This window comes from Rhea americana, unplaced genomic scaffold (genome assembly GCF_003343005.1).
Source record: "Rhea americana isolate MKP2758 unplaced genomic scaffold, rheAme1 scaffold_123, whole genome shotgun sequence".
NCBI lineage: Eukaryota > Metazoa > Chordata > Aves > Rheiformes > Rheidae > Rhea > Rhea americana.
In genome coordinates this window covers 853,368-876,291 of record NW_028185295.1, presented here as the reverse complement: position 1 = coordinate 876,291, position 22,924 = coordinate 853,368, and the positions used below count along the sequence as shown (strand labels likewise).

General features: G+C 37.0%; 1 protein-coding gene across 1 annotated transcript in view; it reads right to left on the bottom strand.

Annotated features, from left to right (window-relative positions):
- Positions 1-22,924, bottom strand: part of NRXN1 (neurexin 1) — a 702,150-nt gene that overhangs the window by 327,449 nt on the left and 351,777 nt on the right. The window contains exons 13-14 of the mRNA XM_085325818.1: positions 22,560-22,733; positions 16,937-17,056 (exon numbers count right to left, since the gene is read on the bottom strand). Coding sequence (XP_085181944.1) covers positions 16,937-17,056; positions 22,560-22,733 — 294 coding nt within the window. The remainder of the gene's footprint in view (positions 1-16,936; positions 17,057-22,559; positions 22,734-22,924) is intronic.

The following is a 22,924-nucleotide window of genomic DNA, read 5'->3' as shown; positions in this document are numbered from 1 at the left end:
AAATTTAATGGATGTTTTGCCAGAGGAGCTCATTTTGATGGCTTCTCAGTAGCTGAGAATGCACTGCCAGGAAGGAACCATATAGTAAATTTAATAACAGCCTCATGCCATAATACCGTTTATACAGCTAGGCAGTAGATCCACATTCAGGCACAGGCTCAGCCCACTCCACCTTGAACCTGAGCCCCTCCGAGCAGCACAGGCTCTGCTCTCTTCAGGCAGGGTACAGTACTCGTGGCTGTCTGCAAAGGTGGCTGCTCCTCTGGAAATCCATCCCACTCCCAAAGAATTCTGAACAGCTTTATCAATTATTCCTATGAAAGCAAAATTTGGCCCATAAAGAAGAGGCCTGGAATATGTCCAAAGTTAAAAGCAGATTGGGAAATATTTAAAAGGATGAAAATGAAGAAAATTCATAAGGATTTTTTACTACATCTGATTGATCACTATATTCATCTCTACTAATTTAAACAGGTACATTGAGACAACAGGCACATGTTGCAAGAACATGAAAAAAAAGCCCTTCCAGGAATAATAATACTGAATATGCCATTCAATTTACAATTGGCAATAATCGCCAGTCTCAGTTCCATAACATTTTAATTTACTTGCAGCAAAATGACAGTTAGATAGGTAAAAAAAATCATTTCCTACTTTTAAGAAACATCAAAGAAATTGCTTCCAGTCTAATCTTTACAATTGACTATTCACAGCATAAACACAGAGCCAGTACAGCACTGAAAGGAAATAGCTTTTAGTGGTGATACTTAATCATGATAGCCACAACATACCTGCTTGCTTTTTTCACTGTCTGCAGAACTGACACATATTCCTATGAATAAGTTCATAGATTCATAGAATCAGTGAGGTTGGAAGGGACCTCTGGAGATCATCTAGTCCAACCTCCCTGCTCAGCAGGGTCACCTAGAGCATGGTAGACAGGGTTGCCTCCAGGCGGGCCTTGAATTCATTAATCCCTGTCTCAAATGTCAGTATTAATGAACAACATGTTACAGAAACATGCTTTTGGGATACCATAAACTTTTCCAAAAAAAAAGTGCACATAAAAAGGTCATCAAAGAGGAATAATTATTTTGTTAATATCACTTTTTTTCTAATATCTCTACCACAGGAGAGAACTCAGAGCCCAATTTTTACAGTACACCCAATGCTTTTCAGAGAGAGGTCTGAAATACTGTTCCTTGGAGCGGACTAAGTTGTTGATTGTTAGTTAATGCTGATTTTCCTTGAAAAGTTGCACTCTCCCATTTGCTAGATAACACGATGCTCTGGATAGCAGAAATCACTTTTCATGTATAGTACTGTAATAACTTAGGCAAACAGTGTATTTGTTTGTGTTCCCCTTGCATCTTGTAGGAATGAATCCCAAACTGATCCTATCTTTGCCAGCAGAAAAGCCATGGTAGGGAGCGAAGGGGGGACATATCACCATTCACCTGCCCCCGAGAATCCCAGGGACCTGCCCAGGTCAATATAGGCAGAGCCAGAAGGAACAGAGCCGGAAGGAAACTTCTGATTTCCCTTTGGGGTCTCTCATTTGTCTTTTTATAGCAGGAGGATGACAGCGGGTGAGGGGAGAACTCACATTCCACCAGCACCATTGCATTCAGTCTTCTTAAGGTAATTACTCTGGCTCTCTGGATTTTGACCTAAGGCCCTTTTATGCTACTCCAACAGGAAAAAAAAAAAAAAAAAAAAAAGTCTTAATGTGCTCGAAAACAGCCTCAAGTCCAGTGATAACTGCAGAGAATTACTACTCAAATGTTTACTAAGCTAAGGAAACAGATAAATCACATTGTTTCTAAATGGAATAAAGGTACTAATAAATAAAATTTTTACAGCACAGATGGCAATGGAAACAAATATCATTGTGAATGTTCTTTTATAAACTGATTTACAACTGCACATAAATGATGGCAGAGTTATACTTTTAAGGACAAGTGTAGGTTAAATAATTTATATATTAAATAGCTGAGGCTAGGCAAAATAGAGGCAGCCTGGACAGGAATATGTGTTCTTCATGATTTTTAAAACATTTTTATTGCTATCTACAGCAAAGTGCTATATGATGGCACATGATTTTATGATGCTTTCTCCCAAAGGTAAAATATTTATTTCTTATAACTTCAGTAATTTTTTTTACTGCAGTGAGATTTACATAGGATTTTATATAAAAAGCATGAGCAATATGCAATGACTGCTGAAAACTGACTGGAGTGGATTACCATGCTTTCCATTTGTACATTGGCAGCATACGAACAAAATCCTAATTACAGGACTGCTACTACCTGCCTATCTGAAGAACTAAACCATGCACTTCCACACAATAACAAAGAATTCTAAACTTAAAAAGCAAATGAATATTAAACGCTAAAGGTCTTCAGGGACCTCTGAGCTGTGTATTTCCCCTGCACTCTTGATGAATGTCAGCATGATTTCCCAGTTAAACGAGCCCATCTAAGGAAATGCCTGTATTTTCACACAACTGCTTAAACATCAGAATTTCTGCATTGTGCAAACTCATATTAAACTTCATCTTCAGGTTCATAATTTTTTCCCATATATTCCATCCATTTAGAAGCAGGGGAAAAAAAAGAAAAAAGAAAAAAGACAAAATGTTCAGCCTCTCAAAAGGCCAGAAACTTAACTGAGAACTTTAGAATATGCCTCAAGGTGAAAAGAGGATTACTGGCAAATACATAACAATGCAAGAACAATTTTCCAAAATACTGTTATTGGTCCATGACTAAATTTCCTACTCCTTCTTTTGAGAGGGCAATATACAATAGTATTTTAATAGAGAGATAAAAAAGGAAAATTTCAAAATGACTTATCAATGATATGAAGGAATAATTTAAATTGTCATTGATAATATATTAAATTAATCATAAACTTGTGTGCTCACATGAGACCACAATTATAATTCTGTACCCTGTCAATATTTTTAACACATTAAAATGTATAATTTTATTTTATAATATTTATAGTGAGGAATCAAAATTTGCTGGCATACTGATGCTTCCAAACAGTTTGGATTTCAGTTTATTTAAACCTAAATGTGAACAAGGTACTGTACAGATAGCATATAGTTTCTTCCCCAAAGTTTTCTATGATTCTTAAAAATTTGGAGGCATCACTTGCAAATAAATTAAAATTGCTTAGAATTCTATTTCAGACTATCTGATATTGCCCAGAAGAACTTATGAGCTAAGGCTATCCTACTGCTAACACTTACAGGCAAGGCATTCATTCCATATTGCCTTCCACATTCTCCTATCTTCTTTCTTTCTTCTTTCTTATGCTTTGTTTTAAAAACTCTAACGTACAACTCCATGAATATTTACATATAATAGCTTATGATGCATGGATTCAGCAAGACTGCTACCTGTTCCCACTGTGCCTCTCACCATAGTAATCATTTCTGGAAAAACAAATTAAAGGTGTAGTTTCATAAGATCGTGGCTTAGGAGGAAGAGCTGGCCTAAGGAGTTCCTGACTCTGGAAGTTTGCTCCCACCTGGTCCCCGCCGTAGCCGGCTCAGTTGTGCTAGTGGTGCTGAACGGCACGACACGGCGTAAAAACACCTAAGTGCTGCCCCCACCTGCACAGCCTTTTTGAAAACACATCCAGTCAGCAGTTTAAGATTTTCTCTCTCTCTCTCTTTCTTTTCTTTCTCTCTCTCTCTCTCTCTCTTTTTTTTTTTTTTTAAAAAGGAACAGACCTGTTTCAGAGAATTGCTCTGTAAGGTCACATTTAGCAGGGTGTTACAGGAATTTTACATTGCCACTTAGGATGCTATTCCAGCTCTACCGATGGAGAAGACCATTCTGCTTTGGACTTTCAAACCTAACATTTTCCAAAACACTAAATTCAATAATAAATTTTCCAACATTGCAACTATTACACAGCCTTACTCATTAATGAATCCTGACTTATTTTCCAAATAATTAGAGAAGGGCACTGAGAAGCAAATTAGAGGAATTCCTTAGGTGATTTTACAGTCAACAGCAAAACATATACAGTGTACAAATACTCAAATTATAAGAAATACTTTTTCTAGATCTCTGAAAGCACAATACAAAGCATTTGTATTAGTCTTGCAAAATAGTATCTACAAGCTTCTTCCTGTTGTCTTGTTCTTGATACATACTGTATCGTTCACAGGAAAAGGTTAACCTTCAGTGAAATTATCATCTCTTAGCCCTTTGCATTTGTTAGGGTTACAGAGGGAAAGTTTTCTTTGAAGCTGGCTGTCATCTCAGTAAAGCTGCATTAAGTAGTTCAAATTAAATATCAGTAGTAATACACATCGATAGCAAGTAGAGGCTAGACAGATAAAGGCTTTGGAGTAGAATTTCAGAGGAAATGGGATTATATTTGCACAGTAAAATCTTCCCAAAATTATCTGTGATTTTAAAAAATTTTCTGGTCTCGGTTGTACAGAAATTAAATCCACTCAGTTCTGAAAGTATCTGAACTTGATCTGACATGCCACTACTGGTCCAGCAAATTTGGAAACATTTTTCATTTATTCCTTGTAGTGCATTCAATTAGAGAGATACTATCATTTTTAGTATTTTCCTGCCATAACAACTTCCCCTCAGGGTTTACAGAAAGAAGCCTATTAAAATGTGTCCCCTTTCTTTCAAGGGACAGAAAAAGAAAAATGAAAAGACTGAATAAAACAGGAGCTCAAGCTTCAGACAGAACTTGGCCTGAGAGAATGATCAGGTGGGATAAGATTACTAAATATCAAAGCGGCCCCTTGAACATCCTCTGTTTTAACCTTTGAAGACAGGGTAAAATTGGAGGATTTTTCATACTTGCTCAATATTTCCAGATATCTAGCACCTTGACAGAACTGCTGGATGCTCTGGAATCTCAAACTTGTCCTCTGCCCATATGTGTATCGGGTCCTCAGCAGATGTGTACTGGGCTGAAACTTTTGAGCAGTCCTGAACCCTCTGTGAAAGAAGTATACAGATGGCTTGTTCATGCACAGTCATTCTGAATTGTTTAACATGTGTCCAATCTACTTCTCATGTGAAATATAAATATACTTGTGCAGGGGTTCTGATGTTTCCCAGAAATATGGGGTAAGTGTTGTGAGCATGCTGTATAGCTGATCCATACATCTCACAAATGTCTCTCTCAGTTGAGTCCCAAATGTGCTGGATTCACTGCATGTGAGCAAGCCTTTCCTGTACAACACACACACAGAAACAGGACAGTCCTAAAATTGATTTACAAGCTAGGATAGTAGCAAGTTATTGCTTGAAGGAGAAAGAGAGCAGAGGAGCCTTAATTACAAGGATATTTTCTTCTAGAATATGAGAACAGTGAAAGACTGAAGAGATTCTTCAGCTCCTCCTGATCTGACAAAGCATTTTGGTGCTTTTGATTCTCTTCCAGATAATTCTGGCCCAAAGTCAAAAACAGGTATACAAGCTGGCCATAAACTTGTTTAAATAGATGACAGCAGCTACAATTACAGATCATGAAGTTACAAGAAAAGGTTTCTTTCAGTAAGCAGCAAATAACATAAGTATTTAAAGGAAACAAACTAACATGAGAAAAGATGTGACCATGTGCTACTTCAGAATCAGCACTTAAAATCAACTTTCCAAGGAATTCTGGCTAGACAAGAAAGCCACTCATAACTACTACTGGGCTGGAGAAAATTATATCCCACCTGGGCCCAGGCTAAAGTGATTCACAGTCTTAGAAGATGGGATAAAAAAGAAGAAAAAAAAAGAAGAGGAGAAAGAATTTCAAGCAATTTTGAAAACTCTGATACATCTTTGGGTTAACAGTTCAAGGGAGAAGGGGGGAAAGGAAAATGTCACGACTGGATGTGGTGACTACGGATTTCAATATTCTGAAATCAGTCATTGAACTGGCGATTTGAGTTTGGAATCGTGACTGAATTTCAGGTTGCCAGTAGCAAGGACCCGTCCTGACCTTATCTCAGAATGCAGATGGTCCCTAGCATACGGCAACATTTATATCATGTAAGTGACCAAAAAACTGATTCTCAGAGGGGCTGAGTACTTTCAGCTCCTACATTTAAGATCTTTATGTTGGAGACCATGGTAATCCATAGGTGATAATTCCCAGTTAGCGTTAAGTTCCCAAATTCAGAGTACCCTGGTCTCTCTATAAAATATTTTAAATAACCCAAATATCAGCCCAGTGATTTGACTAGAAGTTTTCTGAAGACTTATATTGCTTAAAAGGGAGAGAATTTTAAAACAACAAACACATGCTATAGATAGAACTTCCCTATATGGTAAAGCAGACTCAGAGTCTACAATGATATGCAAACAGTATCTGCAAATATTAATGCATTTTGACATTGAATACTGTATATCATACATTTTAAGTGCTTTTTAGTGTGTGCAAGTTTACAGAAAAATGATGTGCTTCTACAAATAGCTGTTTTTAATTAGAATTACAGTTCCACTACAAAAAGTTGTAACATAAAGCTTAGCAGCATGACCATTCCTTCAGAATAACCATCAAATTGACACAGATCCTTAATATGGCCTTTGAATTGGGTTTGTGGACACCAAGAAGCTTCATGGGCATAAGTAGAACTTTATCCTCTCTTTTCTTTGATTCAAGTTTCTCAGTACCCAAGCTGAGTATTGACTGCTTCTACTATGGCACAGTGTTCCCCTGGCTGGGTGTTTGCTCTGTTTTGCAGTTGGTTTCATTATGCCAACCAAATATTAAAACCTTATAAAATTCTTTCAACCATATGAGGACTTCTTCCATCAGTATTTCTGTATACTGCTGTTACTGACTCTGTTACCTTGTTTCATAATTTCCTGAAATGCTCAGGCAGAAAACAGTTATTAAGACTTCCAAACACAACATCAGTACAAAATTCATATGCTTCAGCAAAAATGAAATATTGAAGACTCTTAAGTATCACATGTGATATTAAGAGAGAGTAAGCGTGCTTACAGATATACATGTTAGGAAGAATATAGCAATTTCATTCCAATCAGCCTGCTAATTCCACCTAACCAGCAGTCAGAGATGGTCAAAAACCAGGCAAAATAGCACAAGAACAGAACAAAATCATGAAAGCGGCTAAAATATCTGGGTAATCCATCTTCTCTGTGCCTTGGCAATATTCCAGTGCATGCTTCCATCCTTGGGTGCTGAAGAATTTCACAAAATCTTAAATTTATATTCCAGAACACCTTGATCTACTCAAATAAGATTCAGGTCATTTTTGAAGCTTTGGGTGTTTACTCTGTTTTTCATAGAAAGATTTTCTTCGACTGAATTTTCTGCAGCACCCAGGAAATGTGAAAACACACAGGACCCCAAAGATCATACCAACCAACAAGATCTTATTTTGTAATGAGTATAGTAGTTTCTTTTATGTATGTTGTTACCTTGAATCTAAGCTACCTGCCTATCTATCGAGCAAGAATACATACTGGGGAATATCAGGTTGCCGTAGTAACCTGGGTCCAGTTGTACAGACTTCAGAAAGACTGAATAATTTTATCTTTCTGAAGTGCCACCCGTCATCATGCCATTGTACTCGTAAATCTTACACATAAAACAGATTCCTAACATCAACCTCCCCATACACACTTCAAGCTCTTCTCACACTATGTGTTATAGAAGGTACTACTTGGGATAGCTTTTTCTCCTTCTTTCTTTTCTTTAAATATAAAAATAGTGTAGTTACTATTGTGATCCTTGCAGCTGATATCTATTAAAGACGATTCACATTTACTCATTACTCTTTTTTGCTGGAGAGGAATGACTGACATCATTGCAGAACTAAAAAAACTGCTCCAGCTGGATCATGCATAATGATTAATCTTGTTCAGAACCCTTCTAGTAACCTAAACTTGATTTTAATACATTATATTGTTAGAATGTTATACTTTGCAGGATGAGGGAACTAAATCAGTACTTTTTTTCAGAGAAATCTATGAGAAAGAACAATGACAGAACTAGTCCACTATGCTTATTGCTGTGAGTAGCTTTTGGCCACACAAGTTTCAGACGTGAATTGTATGTAGTAGGCTATTAAATTGTAATAGTTCAAAGTTCTGGAGAAAGAAGTCTAATGATACTCAAAAGAACAGTTTTAGTTCCATGAGAATATATTTAATTAACCCTTAATCATTTTCACCTTTATGATATTGGACACGCCTCTAAGATTTGATTTACAAAATTATAATGCCATTAATAAGAGAAAGATATTACTGACATACCAAAATCTAATATAATTATTCCCTTGATTCTTCCAGAAGCAGAGAGAAGCTTACAAGTTTCTGACACCTATGTTCCATTTTTAATATTGTGAAACAGAAAATACCTTTGAGGATGCCAAAATGTTACGTAATTGCTTCTACCTGAACTACAAGCACAACTATAACAATGTATTCTGGTTAACTTGAAAGTTCCTGTTCGGCTTTCTCTATGTCTTGTTTCACACTTGAAGATTTCCGTACTACTGCTTATTGGAAAAATCCTCACATGTAAGAGCTTCCACAGTCACTGTCAAACAAAATTCCCTTTTTTTTTTTTTTTTTAAGGTACAATTTCTAATTTGTTTCAGGAATATGGAAATTATTTGATGCTTACCTATTTTAGGTACCGATAGTTAACAAACTAACTACTCCAAAATTTATATGTATTCTATTACTCCAAAACTTGTTTTCCTACTATCAAGAACAGCATGCTTGTTAACTTTCATAATTAATAAAAACTGAACATATATTAATGAAAATTTGAAATTTACGTACTACAAAATGACATTCTCCCTACATAAAATGGAGGGAAAAAATCCCATCAGATCTGGGCTGCTAAAGCTTGAAAAGCTTGCAAAAATGCTGCCATCTCTACATAATGCTCCTTCCCTTAGCGCTGGCCAGAGCAGGGTGCGCTCCCATGCAGCGTCCTGGGAGCACCCAGGTGGGGGCAACCCTGACGAGGATTCCAGCAAAAACAGACAGCGCTATCCTATCCTGCTTTCTTAGCTCTTTAGGTGGCTTTTCTATTTCTCCTAAGCACCTCCTGCGTTTTCTACTTACATGAAATCCTGCTTCCTTTGAAGTTTATACCAGGTCACTGATGTTTGTTACCAAAAATTCCAGTTATTCATTACAGACAGATCTTGGATAAAATAAGCTGAACAAATTGAGATTTCCTCAATTAGTTCATTCCTGCAGTTTGCCCCGCAGTGTAATTTTGTGTGCAGCTATCTTTATTTCTCCTGTGTACTCTGAGCCTCCATGGCAAAATAATCATATTTAGACTGGTATGTTATCAGGGACAGATTTTTTAATTCTCAGCTACTAGAGACAGAAATCAAATCAGTTTTAAAGTCCTCATAGGAATTTTCTATCCCTTTTCTTCATACAAGGTTATATGTTTATTGGTTGCTAGCAACTGCAAAGCCTTATCTAGGAATGTTTAAAATTACGTCTTGTATATATCCATCTTACAAAAGCATTAAGATTGACATTATACCCTGGATGGCAAAAGGTCGAAAAGATGCAATATCTTGAACAGTATTAAGGTAAATCAATTAAAATATGTGAAAGAAATGTATGTGGTAAAAAGATTTAAACCATCATTTCTGTAATATAGGACTAATAATGTAAACAGATACTATATAAATACCACCCTCTGATTTACATTTCAGAAGAAGAAAGAAGTTGTGCGAGGAAAATGCCTATTCCAATGCAAACGCAATACGACAGTTCAGAAGTCAGTAATAAGTTACTGATGCTGATAAAAAATAATAAATACTTCCTTCTTACAATCACACAGACAAGTGACAAGGATCACAAAACACACCCATTCTGATCAGAGTTCTGCAGTTAAGACTGGCTTTTATAAAATTGTTCATTTACTGCAGAAGTTAAATGCTGACTCAATATTTAGCTTACTTGCGGATCAATGTACAACCTCAGTATTACTTAATGCATTCTCCAAACACTACACAGAAGAGAAAATGGTTATATCCTGGAATTTTTCTAACGTCAAATACTATAATATATAAGTTTCTCATAAAGTTTTATTACAAGAGGAAGTTCTGCTATTCTCAGTAGCGGCCAAAACCATCCACTAGTTTGGTGTGTTCAGTCTGAAACATAGGGGCTTTAGTTTTATGCAAACATCATGTATATTCCAAGCCCAGCTTAGAGCACTCAGCATGCTTGCAGATCTGAACACAAGTTCTCAGATTAGCAAGAAAATGACAAAATACCTAAACAGTGCATTCACTGTCATTTCATTGCAGAAGGCTATCGGCTGGATTAAGCATCATTTCCCCTTCGTAAATTCAGGCTGTTTCTCCTAAGCACATTCTTGTCCTTAATATGTTTGGGAATGGCTTCCAGAAGGATTTGCTCCATTGCCTTCCCAGGGATCGAGGTGAGGTAAGGCTCACCATCCTGTAGTTCCCTCAATCCTCCATCTTCCCTTCTTGATGACAGGATTGGCATTTACTTTTTTCCAGTCCTCACCCATTGCCCCAATCACCATCACCTTGCAAAGATAACAGAGAACAGCCTCACAGCGACATTAGCCAGCTCCCTCAGCTCTTGTGGGTGAATCGCACCAGGTCCCATTGACTTGCATGTGTCCAGTTTTTTCAAAAGTTCCCTAACCTGATCTTCCTCCACCAAGTTTTCCTTGTTCCAAAGCTTCCCATGGGTGTCGAGGGCCTGGGACTGCTGAAGACAAGTCTTACCAGTAAAGGGTGAGGTAAAATAGGCATTGAGTACCTTGGCCATTTCCATGTCCTTCGTCAGCAGGTCCCTGCCCCATTCAGCAGCCATCCCACATTTCCCTTTTTGCTGTTGATATACCTGTAGAAGTCACTTCTTGTTGCCCTCCATGCCTCTCATCAGATTCAGTGCCACAGCTTTGACTTTCCTAACTCCATATATGCATGCTCAGATAGCGTTTTTATATTCTCCTTGGGTCACCTGTCACTGCTTCCACCTCCTGTATGTTTCCTTTTCATGTTTTCCTTTATGTTTTCCTTTAAGTCCCTCATAAAAACCAGGGTCTGAGAATGTGAGGTTGTCTTCAGTTGTCTGAAAAAGCCTCATTTACACCTTCTTCCTGATCATGCAGTCTGTTGTAGACATCCACCCACAGTGCCATTTTGATCTGCCTTCTAATCCTGACCCAAACAGTCTCAGCTGGTTGCCCATCCATCCCCAGGCAGAGCTCCATTCTCTCCTGCCGCTCCGTCACGGAAAGGCCATCTCCTGCTCCTCATCGTTCTGGTCTGTCCTTCCTAAAGCACCCATATCCATCCACTGTAGAACTACAGCTGTGTGAACTACCATATCACATCTCTGTGATCCTGATGAGACTGTAGCCCTGAACTGCATGCAAACTTCTAATTCCTCCCCATTACTGTACAGGCACCTAAGAGAGGCACTCACTCATGTTGATTTCCCAGAAACAGCATGAGAGCTTCCCTCATGATGCTGTTTTATAGGCACCACCTTGTGTGCATGCACTTGGTGGTGGGGGGGGGTCCTTTCTGCCCTGTTTTGCTGTTTACAAGGTCTCTCATGTCCACATTATCTCATGCCCTTCTGCTTGTCAACTTAGTCCACCACTTCCTCCCTTGACTGTGGGTCATCGTTTCCCTTCCGTATCATTCCTAGTATCAAACCTGAAGCTCTCTTCATCAGGTTTACCAGCTGTTAGTAAAGATGCTCTTACCCCATTTTAGCAGGTGCATCCCATCTCTTCCTAGCAGTCCTTCCTTGAACTCCTTGTCCAGTCTCCAATTAAGCTCCGATACACAACAATTATTATTAACATCTAAACTCATTTAAAATAAAATCTAACCATTACTACAGAAATCTCCTTAGCTGAAAGGCAACATCGCTGTAACACAATCAAACTTCGAAATGCTAGATATGCATTCAGTGAAACAGTTTTGTAATATTGACATAGTTTTCCATTTAAATGAGGCAGTTTGATTTTTCTTAATAAAAGAAGAGTCAAAATATAATAGGAGAACTTTTTTAAAAAGCTCCTCACTCACAGCGGCTGAGTATGTCAAATTCATAGTGAGGAGAGACTGCATGGTGAAGTTCTAACCCCTTAGAAAGGAATTTTAATGCAAGTGCTGGCATACCATTAGCTATACTATCACAAGTACAACTCCAATGTATTATTCTCTTATGGTAACAGATAGTGTTGAAGCTGCCCTGTAATTTAGCACAGAACATTCCTATACTAATGTAATGTGACAATGTTATCACGTCTGCTATTTTCTATGCCATAATAGAGGTATTTGCTTCCACAAACATGACACTACACTCACTAATATGGTTATACTTAAAGACTGTGCTAGCAGAAACAGATATAAACTTACAGAAAGCAGATCCTCTCTTATAGATTCATTTGTTTTGTTTTGCTAGAATCATTTCCAACCCTACTCTTACAAAAAACTGAACACCCTAGGAGGACTGCTTTCACTACACAGCCTGCTGTTAGAAATAGCTATGATGTTCATGATGTATTTTCTCAGAGCAGTTGCATGCAGCCTCCATTTGTAAGAACAGCCATTAACTGTCCTTTTTGTATAGTCTTCTATATAATTCTGTTTTGTCAGAACAATTGCTACCGGTCTGCTTTAGATTTACCAATATAACACTTTCTTCCTATCACATCTGAAGAGCACTGTTGCCCTGCATCTCTAAGTGTTGTACCATACCAAAGTAAAAACGATAATGTGTGTGTCATCTTGGGGTCAAAATTTCCCCTATCTTGCTTTTCTTTCAGTAAATAGGAAACTATACCACACAGAATGTTTCCACCTGTGCCATCATGGAGACTTACAGTCTACAGGCACTCCACACTCTTGTAGCGGAGCACTGACATTTAAAATTAATTGAAACTTTTGTGGATTAAACTGTGGGCATTCCTGAATTCAGATGTAAAACTGCAGTGTTATCCCTGCTGGCCCAGGTCATTCTACTTAGGCGCACATTCCCTAAACTAGGATCAATACAATCTTCCTCTCTCTAGCTTTCTTGCATTGAGGAAAAAAGAACCTCCTTCACAGGTTGCTTACTCTGAAGCAACTGTCAAAAAAAGTTCGTTTCAAGCTCTGTTCATTTCCACCTGAAATAATATAATGAAGAGCAGCAGAGCAATAATTTGCTTTTATAGAAAAGATTAAAGAAATTTCTTACATAATATAGCAGTAGAATGTATTACCACTGTTTTCAAAAACCTGTTTAATTATTTCCTCCTGACTCTCTTTTGGAAACTAAAGACAAGAATGATGCATGTGAAACATTTACATTGTAAAGCCTTGGAATGATATGCATGTCAAATCTTTGTGGATTGAGGTCACTTTGGGAGACATGCTGAAAGTATCAGCTTAAATATAGTAAGGTAATTTGTGCAAGTTTATGCAAATAGCAGAAGATACAAAACTGGGAGGAGTAGTTGATACACCAGATGGTTCTGCTGCCATTCAGAAAGACCTCAACAAGCTGGAGAAATGAACTGACAGGAGTCTCATGAAATCGAACAAACGGGAATTCAGAGACCTGCACCTGCATGAATCCCACACACCAGTACTGGGGCTGACCGGCTGAAAAGCAGCTCACCAGAAAAGGACCTGGAGGTCCTAGTGGACAACAAGTCGACCATGTGAAAGAAATTTATGTGGTAAAAGGATCTAAAACTGCCATTTCTGTAATACTGCACTAGCCCTCAAGCAAAAGAAGGTCAATGGTATTCAGAGCTGCATTAGGAAGAACATTGCCAGCAGGTTATGGGAGGTGATCCTTCCCCTCTACTCAGCACTGCTGAAGCAACACCTGGAGTGCCCTGTCCACTGCTGGACTTTCCAGTTGGAGACAGATATGGACTTATTGGACTGAGTCTGGTGAAAGGCCAGAAAGATGATTAAGGGACTGGAGCATCTGCTATTCAAGGAAAAGCTGAGAGCTGAGACTGTTTAGCTTAGGGAAGAGAAGGCTCCAGGGGGAACTTCTCAATGTGTATAAGTATCTGACGAGAGGGAGAAAAGAAGATGAAGCCTGATTCTGCTCAGTGGTATTTAGTGAATGGATAAGAGGAAAGGACACAAACTGAAAGACAAGAAATTCCATTTAAACATAAGAAAAACTTTTTTTTTTTTTTTTTTTTTTTTTTTTACAGTTATGGTGGTCAACCAGTAGAGCAAGCTGCCCGGAGAGGTTGCGGAGTCTCCATGCTTGGAGACATTCAAAAACTACCTGGACAATGTCCTAAGCAACCTGCTCTTGCTGATCCTGCTTTCATCAGGAGGGCTGGACTAAATGATCTCCAAAGGTCCCTTCCAACCTCGACCATTTTGTGATTCTATGACATCTGTGCTTGAATATGTTAACTAGCAGTTGAAGGGGCAAAATAATTCATGGAGAGGGATGCCTCTCTCTGGAAGAGTTATGTATTTTAACTGTTTCCCTTATCATCACTGACACTTACTTTTAAATGGTCAATTTTTTGGTAACCTTTTAATTTTACATTCTCAGATTTTTGCTACTCTAAAATTCACCTGTGAGATTTTGATGTTATGAATACTCCATTTTACTTAAGCTTGAAAATAAGAAATAGGTACATTCGTATGGAGAACAAGTCAAGGGTTTGTCTATGTAGCAATACTGGATTAGATTTCAGCTTCTGTAAATCAGCACAGCACCATGATCTGCAATGGAAACATGCTAACATACACAGCTGAAAAATACATTTAAAATTCTTCTGAAGTGCACTGTGCTTTCCAGCAACAAGAAGGTGCTATTCTAAAACTGTCACTGAGACAACCTTTCTTGATATGAAAGGAATTTAGCTTAAGTGTTGCAAAAGTTTTTCTTGTGTTTCGTAACCTATGCAAGTTACTAAAAATTGTAGTAACACTTCATCGTTTCTCTTTTCATTATGCTCTTTCCAAACAAAGCAGCGAGATGTTTAGGTGCATCGAGATGATATTGAGTTTACTACATCATTTTCCCTCCTTTCCCTCACATACAATATTATGAAAAATCTCTCTCATTAGATTTGCGTTGCAAACCTCTGAAATCTGAACTAATCTGAGAAGCCAAGATAGGTGTTAGCCAAATGCATTATATTTACCAGGCTCTGCATTTTATCAGAAAACATTCATATCTAGGATAATTTTACATTTTGTGTTTGTGACAGAAGAACATAAAAAATTGAGTTATCTGAGCAAAAAGTAAGCATTTTTGGCAGCTGAGGACTAAAGATACTCCTTTATTATCATCAGAAAGGGGTATATGGACTGTTTTCTGATTATGTACAATGTAGGCCACAATGCTACTGTACAAATGAGCTTTCACAGACCGGTAAATACAAGTTTATGAGTTTTTTAAATTTATAAAATAGCTGGCACTTGAAGAAATAATTCACAGAATATGCCAGGTCCATACACCAGTTACTCCTAAAATGAGTTTATAAACTCAATGAGTTTTTTCTTTGCTAGATGTGGACTGTATATTTATTTTTCATAGTTTATAGTTACTTTCAGAAAAACCTGGGTTTACACGGAGATACCAAAAGAACAGAAATAATCATGTAAAAGGTAACAAAGAAACAAAACATTTTCTCCTGGAGTAGACAGTGGTCTGAAATCTTCAAGAATATATGCCTGGCAGCATGAACAATCACATATATTGTTGGGAAGGGCAAACTCTTACGCATAAAGTAAACCCAAACTTAGCACAAATTTCCTAAAATTTTTTTGATATCACAGCTCATTTCTACGGTACCAACAACTGCAGGGAAAAAGACTGTGATGAGTCCTTTTGATGGTTTTTCTAACATGGCCAAGAGTACAAAAGTGGAACTTCCCTGAGAATAATTGTTTTATCTTTACATATAATTTTCTAGTCTTTGGTTAGATATGATTTGAACCAAAAGCTGTTCAGATGATAACAGTTATTTTGGCATTTTAGTTTGTCCAATAAGGTGCAGCTTCCTCTAAATTGGAGAAGAAGACAAAAATCTAAAATGCTTGATTAGACAGCCACCTACACTTTCAACCACCAGGTATTTATCCAGCTAAATGTATACAAATGGCCATAGAAATAAAAATGCCAAGACTAAAAGAAATTCCCTCTTTATATTGATACAAAAATGTAAAAGAAAATGGTTATTTCAAATGTAGTGAGCTAAAAGAAAACTCAGTATTTTGATTTAATTAGTTACCACAAACCATTATATGACTCTTGCATTATTATTCCACTTTCACTTCAGCATAATTCTCTTTAGATCAGCGAGGATGGGAATAAAACTAGATTATGACATTGGTGAATCAGGTCCCATATTTACGACACATTTGATAACCTTTCCTGAAAGACCAGATGGTTGGTATATGTTATGTAGTTTTATTCAGAGGAAGTTTAAAAGAGCTAGAATACTTGGAATGCTTTTGTTATTGGATTGCTTAGTGTGTTACCAAAAGGAAGCTACAAAGGGAGATAATGAGCCTTGTCATCTGCTTCACAGTAATTATAGCCCTCATGATATAATGCTACAAAATTACAATATAGCTTAAGATAATACAGTGTAAAAGATTTTCAATTAGAAATAAATATTCCACATTTATGCAAGAAGGGACCTACTTCAAGCAGGTAACCATCAGCACATTAGACATGCAATCAAATGTAATAAAACCAAATTCTGTCAGTGTTAAATACTGTATATTGTCCAAAATGTATCCTGTGTATTTTAGCTAGGTCCTTCCCATAAGCCTTACGGATTATCCCAGGGCTTGCCAGTTCATTTAAGCATCTAGTACTAAAATAATATAAACCTTCAGACAGTTGCTTCAAACGCTGCCTGAGAGCGCTGAAGCTTTCTGATAGGCATCTCCTCATGTACTTACGGTCATTGCACAAGGGCCCGCTGAAGGAGGTCATGCTACAGTCACAGCTGAACCCGTCCCACTGCTGTAAGCACACTCCCTGGTTTGCGCAGGAATCCTCTTGGCAGGTTGTGCTGGGGCCTGGCGGGAACACACAAAAAAGACTTGCACTTTGTCTTCCAAAGAAGGGCATTTCACACTGGATAGCTCAGATCAAATGAGCAGAGAGTTAGCAAGTAAAATGCACATAAACTTGCTGTTTTACATAGCAGCATGTAACATTACAGAGGTTTTTTTCCCTTTAGTTCGTAAATACATTAAAATGCACACAGTGAAGTAGAGTTATGCCAAGAACAGTGGAATTCCAAGTACTTTGTTGCGAGATATTTGTTAATTTCCTCTCAGACCATTAACTGGCTAAATATTTTCTAAAAACATCATCATAATTTTTCCTATAAATACATTTCAACCAGCAAAGCCAGATGCCACAGAAAGCAAAGCACCAGGAGAGGAAACTAAAGATTGGAAAATAAAATTAAAAATAAAGCAAATCAAAATAATGAAAAAGGAAGCTTCATTAAAGAGTGTTTTTAATCCTAGATATTAATTTAAATAATTTGGGTCTGAAATGAAGAGAAGTTTGGGATTATTTTGCAGGAATGTTGGCAGTACTGATTCACATGCTTCGGGGATCCCATGCAGGCTCCTATTTGAGGGGAAATAAAGAAAATCAGACTACTAATGAACTGGCATGCCAAAATGTGACATACACATGAAAAACAAAGCTATTCTATTTCTACAGAATTATAACTAGACTACTGAAATATAAAGAAATTTAAAAAGGTATGATCAAAGCACTAAAGCAACCACTATACAAACATACTCAAGACTGAAAGCCTTTATGCAAGCTATGCTGTAATATGAAGGTTTATATATCACATTGTTTTAGGGGTGTGAAAGACAAAATCTGAAATAAAATAACACCTATTGATTCTGAAAGGTATAAAACATTTATTGTAAAAATCCAACTGTGCATTGGGGGTTTCAGTCTTGTTTAATACATACAGGTCTATCTACCTTGCAAATCAGCTTTCATCAATGCAACTTTGTCAGCAAAATAAAAAAAGCAAAATATATTAAATGTTAGTAAGCAATATTGAAATGGCAGCAAACACAGAAAAAACATTCAGAGTAAAGTGCATGCTGCTGTTAAAGAGAGAAAGAAATGCCATATAATGCAAACAAATTAATGCTAATAGCCATAAATCTTCAGGCAAGCCAAAAACAAGAAAGCCGTAATTTGCCAGTGTTATACTACAAATATAATGGCTAATTGAGCTGATGACATATAATGAAATAAAATCAAAAATTTTTTCTTTTCTTTTCTCAGATAGATATGAATGCATTAGCAAAGTAAGCACATGGCTGAATCCTGCCAAGCCATGTCATGTTCACATATACTGAATTCAAGAATAATTAGCACCATCATCCTCTCTGGTCTTCCTTTTTCCTAGCCTTTCCTTTGCAACTAGTGAGTGAAGATTGAGACACAGCTCATGAAACAGAGATCTTCATGAGCTCATGTGCATGGATCTGCCCCTGACACTACACACTACAAGGAAAAATTTGGTTCCAGGATTGTAAAATTCTCCTAAGTACTTCAGAGAAGACATACACATCCATTTGAAACTTCCACTGCTAGTCACTGATGACAAGGAACAATTGGTCCAAAGATCATTAAAATCTAAAGCATTCTGGAGAGAAAGATCCACTTAACCCTTCCGTCCATTTACAGCTCCTCCAAAGATCTCAGTGTAGGATGCTTTTTTGGTTTGGCAGTATTTTACAGGAATCCAAAGGAATATGATGCAAGCCACGCTAGCCATTGGGCTAGTTACTTGCTTTAAATGAGACACTTGAGCATCCCACTGGACTAGGGCCTAGGGGTCACTTGTGTGATTAAGAGTAGAGGACAGTGTTAACTGCAACACTGTTCAGGCAAAACTACTGACTGCTATGTTTTCTCCTGTACAAATAATAATAACAAAAATAATATCCACAACTGATAGATTAAACCAATTTGACTGCGTAGGCACACATAAGATTGCACTTTTGTTTTCTTAGGAGTTTTGAGCTCAAGTTCCATTTTAAACATTTGGGCATTACATCATTCTTTCTCTGAGCTGGAAACTATAATGACAGAATTCCAGAGCTGACAAGACACTTAGATTTTTTTCTCGCCAGATTCTGCTACTCGGAAACTTTACCAAGATGAAGTGAAAATATCTGTAGGTGTTTAAATGTTATATATTCATGCATTTATTTACACTTCAGTTATGCAATGTTAAATTTCCTCATCTTTGCAAAAGTAGAGCAAAAGTCACAAGGACGTAAAGTACAGAAACTGTAAGGACCCTGTAAGCACATTAAAAAGTGCATGTTAAAACACATGTACATGGAAAAAAAATTGCATTTTTTTAAAAAAAACAGAGGGGACTGCTTTTTAGAAAGCTCATTCTTAGCATTTTTGCCTTATCTCTATCAGTCATTTTTCAAAAATTGCCATTGCCATCATGACCAACTTAAGAGTGAACAAGAACTTATTTTAATAAAAATAGCCTTTTTTTAAAGAACAGAGGAGGGCTATTTAATGTCAGTAAACATTATAATACCTAACATAACAGGTTCATATTTTCCTATATATACTACAGAACCAAGCTATTTAGTAAAACATTATCATATATTCTGTCAAGCACTCACCTTTTGATTCATATTCTATTTAAATATTCTAAATTATTCAATCTTCACAGCAGATTTCTTAATTTACTGGCTTTAGCCTCTTATTCATACTTGTGTAATGTGAGGACTTATATGCTATACACATATTACACAAAAAGCATTTTATTAGGTAGCATGTACAGTATTTGCTAAATATGACAAACAGATTCCATCTCACCACCAATAATTTTCATGTACATTAATAAACACTTTGAAACTTTTTATATAGTTCATATTTAGTATATATATTACAGATATATGTATGTACATGCAGACCTTGTATTATTTTCCTAACATATTAGAACTATTTTCTATAATTCTGCAATTTCTGTTACTCTGTTTTATTTAAGGCATATGGAGAAACCACAGTGGCTTCAACTAAGGAAAAACAGAACTGACTCTTACTGTTTAGTTCTAGGGTTGGCTGTTAACAATTTAAAGAACTAGTTAGCACATTTATAATTTTAGCTGTTAGTTTCTATCTATTCTATCCATTGAAAATTTGTCAACAAGGTGGATTCAGCCAAGAGTAAATCTTATTCAACACTCAGAATGATACAGAACACAGATATCTGCCTGTGGCTGAGACTTCCAAATGTAAACCTTAGAAGCTGCCATCCCAATCCTGTGTGGGGGTGTGCAACAAATGGTCCAAATAAAGAATTTTTAGCATGCATTTATGATAGTAAAGTTATTGACAAATATTAATGTTTTAAGAACCAAGTCCTAGCAGATGAAAACAATTAGTAGTACATCATGGCTTTACTTTGATGGAAGAAGGAAAAGAGTTTTCACTCCAGCTTGGTTATACCTGAAGGGTGGGGAATTCAATCCTCAGAGAACCGGGAGACCCAAGCGTCTCATTTCTCTGGGAAAAACTCTAGCACAGGCCAGTGTATTAACAAAACACATCTGCCCACCGGTAAATGAGAGAGGCTGTGACCAATATTTCTGGATTTTCAATTACTTCTGCTAGCAGGTGCTCTGAGCTCTTGGGAGCAGACACCTCAGGGGATGTAGCACAGCACACACATCTCGGCAGGACTGAGCATGAGACAGATAAGTAACTGCTCCCTCTTAAAGGACGGGGGGTTGCCCTGCACACACACAGCAGCAGAACTGTGAGCAGCCTGAAGCATGTAAGAGATTCCTACAAGGCAGCTAAATTTGCAAGTGACTTAAATCATACGTTGGGTGTGAGAGGCTCTTTTAAAGCTCTGATCTGTGGCCTGCCGACAACAGACCACTGAATGTGTGAGGGAGAGCCCTGCAGCAGCCTTGCCTTTGCAAGTGAGGTACAAGTTAGCCAGTGAGGGTTAAGCAAAAGAGCTGGAAGGGGATTTTTCAGCCCATGTTGTCAAAGGTGCATTTCTGTGGGCACTTTTGATGAGGCCAGGTAGCACACCTGGTTTGTCAGTTTTGTTTGTGTTAGCTGATTTTGGTGTTGGAAAAAGCTGACTCTCCACCAAAGGGGACATTTGTAGCACCTTTCTCAAATTGTTGGTAGCTTTTTTAAATCCACTAATAGTTGAGTTGTGCCACTGCTTTACAAGGTGAACTTCAATTCTAAGCCTATGGCAATATTTCTTTGAACTACATAAAACTCATTTAGAAAATTACATAATTTCAAAAGAAGCTATGAAATGCATAATGGAATTAAAGTGTACATTCACTCTCTAATGGGACGATGTACACATGTAACTTGCTAACATCATTCAGAATGCAGAATCTGATTTTCTAATCTTGATGACATCCAATTTAAACATAGTTTACTGTTCCTGATAGAAATACATAGATGCTAATGCTAAGGCTAAATAAGTTGTGGGTTTTGCATGTTTGTATGCTTCAGCAACAGAATTTAAATTGTTAACTAAATTCTAGGTAAAGAATGAGTAAATTTTATCTGCACAAATTTACTGCAGGCATAGTCAAAGAAAAGATAAAATTTATAGGCCAGAAAGTTTTATCTGGTGAAACGTGAGGAAAACATACTTGGATTTTTTTTTTATGTCTATTTGCAAACAAAGCAAATTTGATGTCAAAATCACCAAGACTCTAACATGAGATTCTACAATATTATTTATACATTTTCTGTCCAGCAGAGAATGGTACTTGAGGAAAGAGAAAACATAAAATTTAACAAAGACAAAATTCAGAATGATGTGAATAAAATACAAAAGCAGGGACAGAGAACTGATTTAAACTATCCGATAAATCAAAGTAAAAATAATCTGGGATTAAACTACAATACAAAAAAATAGCTAGATTGATACCTCTGAATTATAAATACACTAAATACATCTCTTCTAATTCTGACCTGATTTACATCCCATGATATTCCAGCTGACTTAATAAAGACATACACAACATGAGATAAAACATTTTCGCTATTACTGATTTCAGATAGGAAGGCTTGTGACTATACAAATCTCAGGAATGAACACAAAATACAGAAAAGATTTGGAGTGAAGATTGATCTTAAATAGTATCATAAATTTGCCTAGAATTTATAAACTCAAAATGTCTGCTTTAAAAATGGCATTAATTAGCTAATGCCTCAACATTAGCTGATGTCTAAGGGTTATGAAGATATAAAGGACTCTATTGAAGATAATTGTTATTGTTTCTATCATTAATTAAAATATGCCAAAAGTAAACAAAATACCTGCAAAATATCTTGCCACTCTTTTCTCAGATTAATCTGTGTGCTGTAGGGTAGGTACATATTTATCTCCATAGTACTAATGCATTTGCAGTCCTTTTACAAGGAAGGATGAGCTCAGATCAGTTAAAGCAGGTAAGTGTACATATCAACAAGACTCAATATTTGCACAATGAGATATAAGAATATCTGCATATTTAATACCTTCACATCCTCTTTCTATTTGCCCATTGCAGAAGAGAGCATCTGAGATTAGATCAGGGAGCCGTCCATTCAAGTCAACTGATGCAAGACAGCCTTGAAATCCTTCCTTTGCATGCACCAGTTTTGGCAAGGATTTATACATTTCTTTGGCCACTCCTCCAATATACAAATCACCTGTTAAGCAGAAATAAATATTAGCTACAGAAAAGAGAGCTGTAAAATCTTTGACCTGTTTGATCTTCTGGTCTTTGCATCCTGAATGACAGATATTTCAGAGACCTTCTTCAATGTGTCTCTGAGACATGAGTAAGCCTTCAGAAGTTTTAGGACCTTGGTCCTACCTTGGTCCAAGAAAATTTAATTCA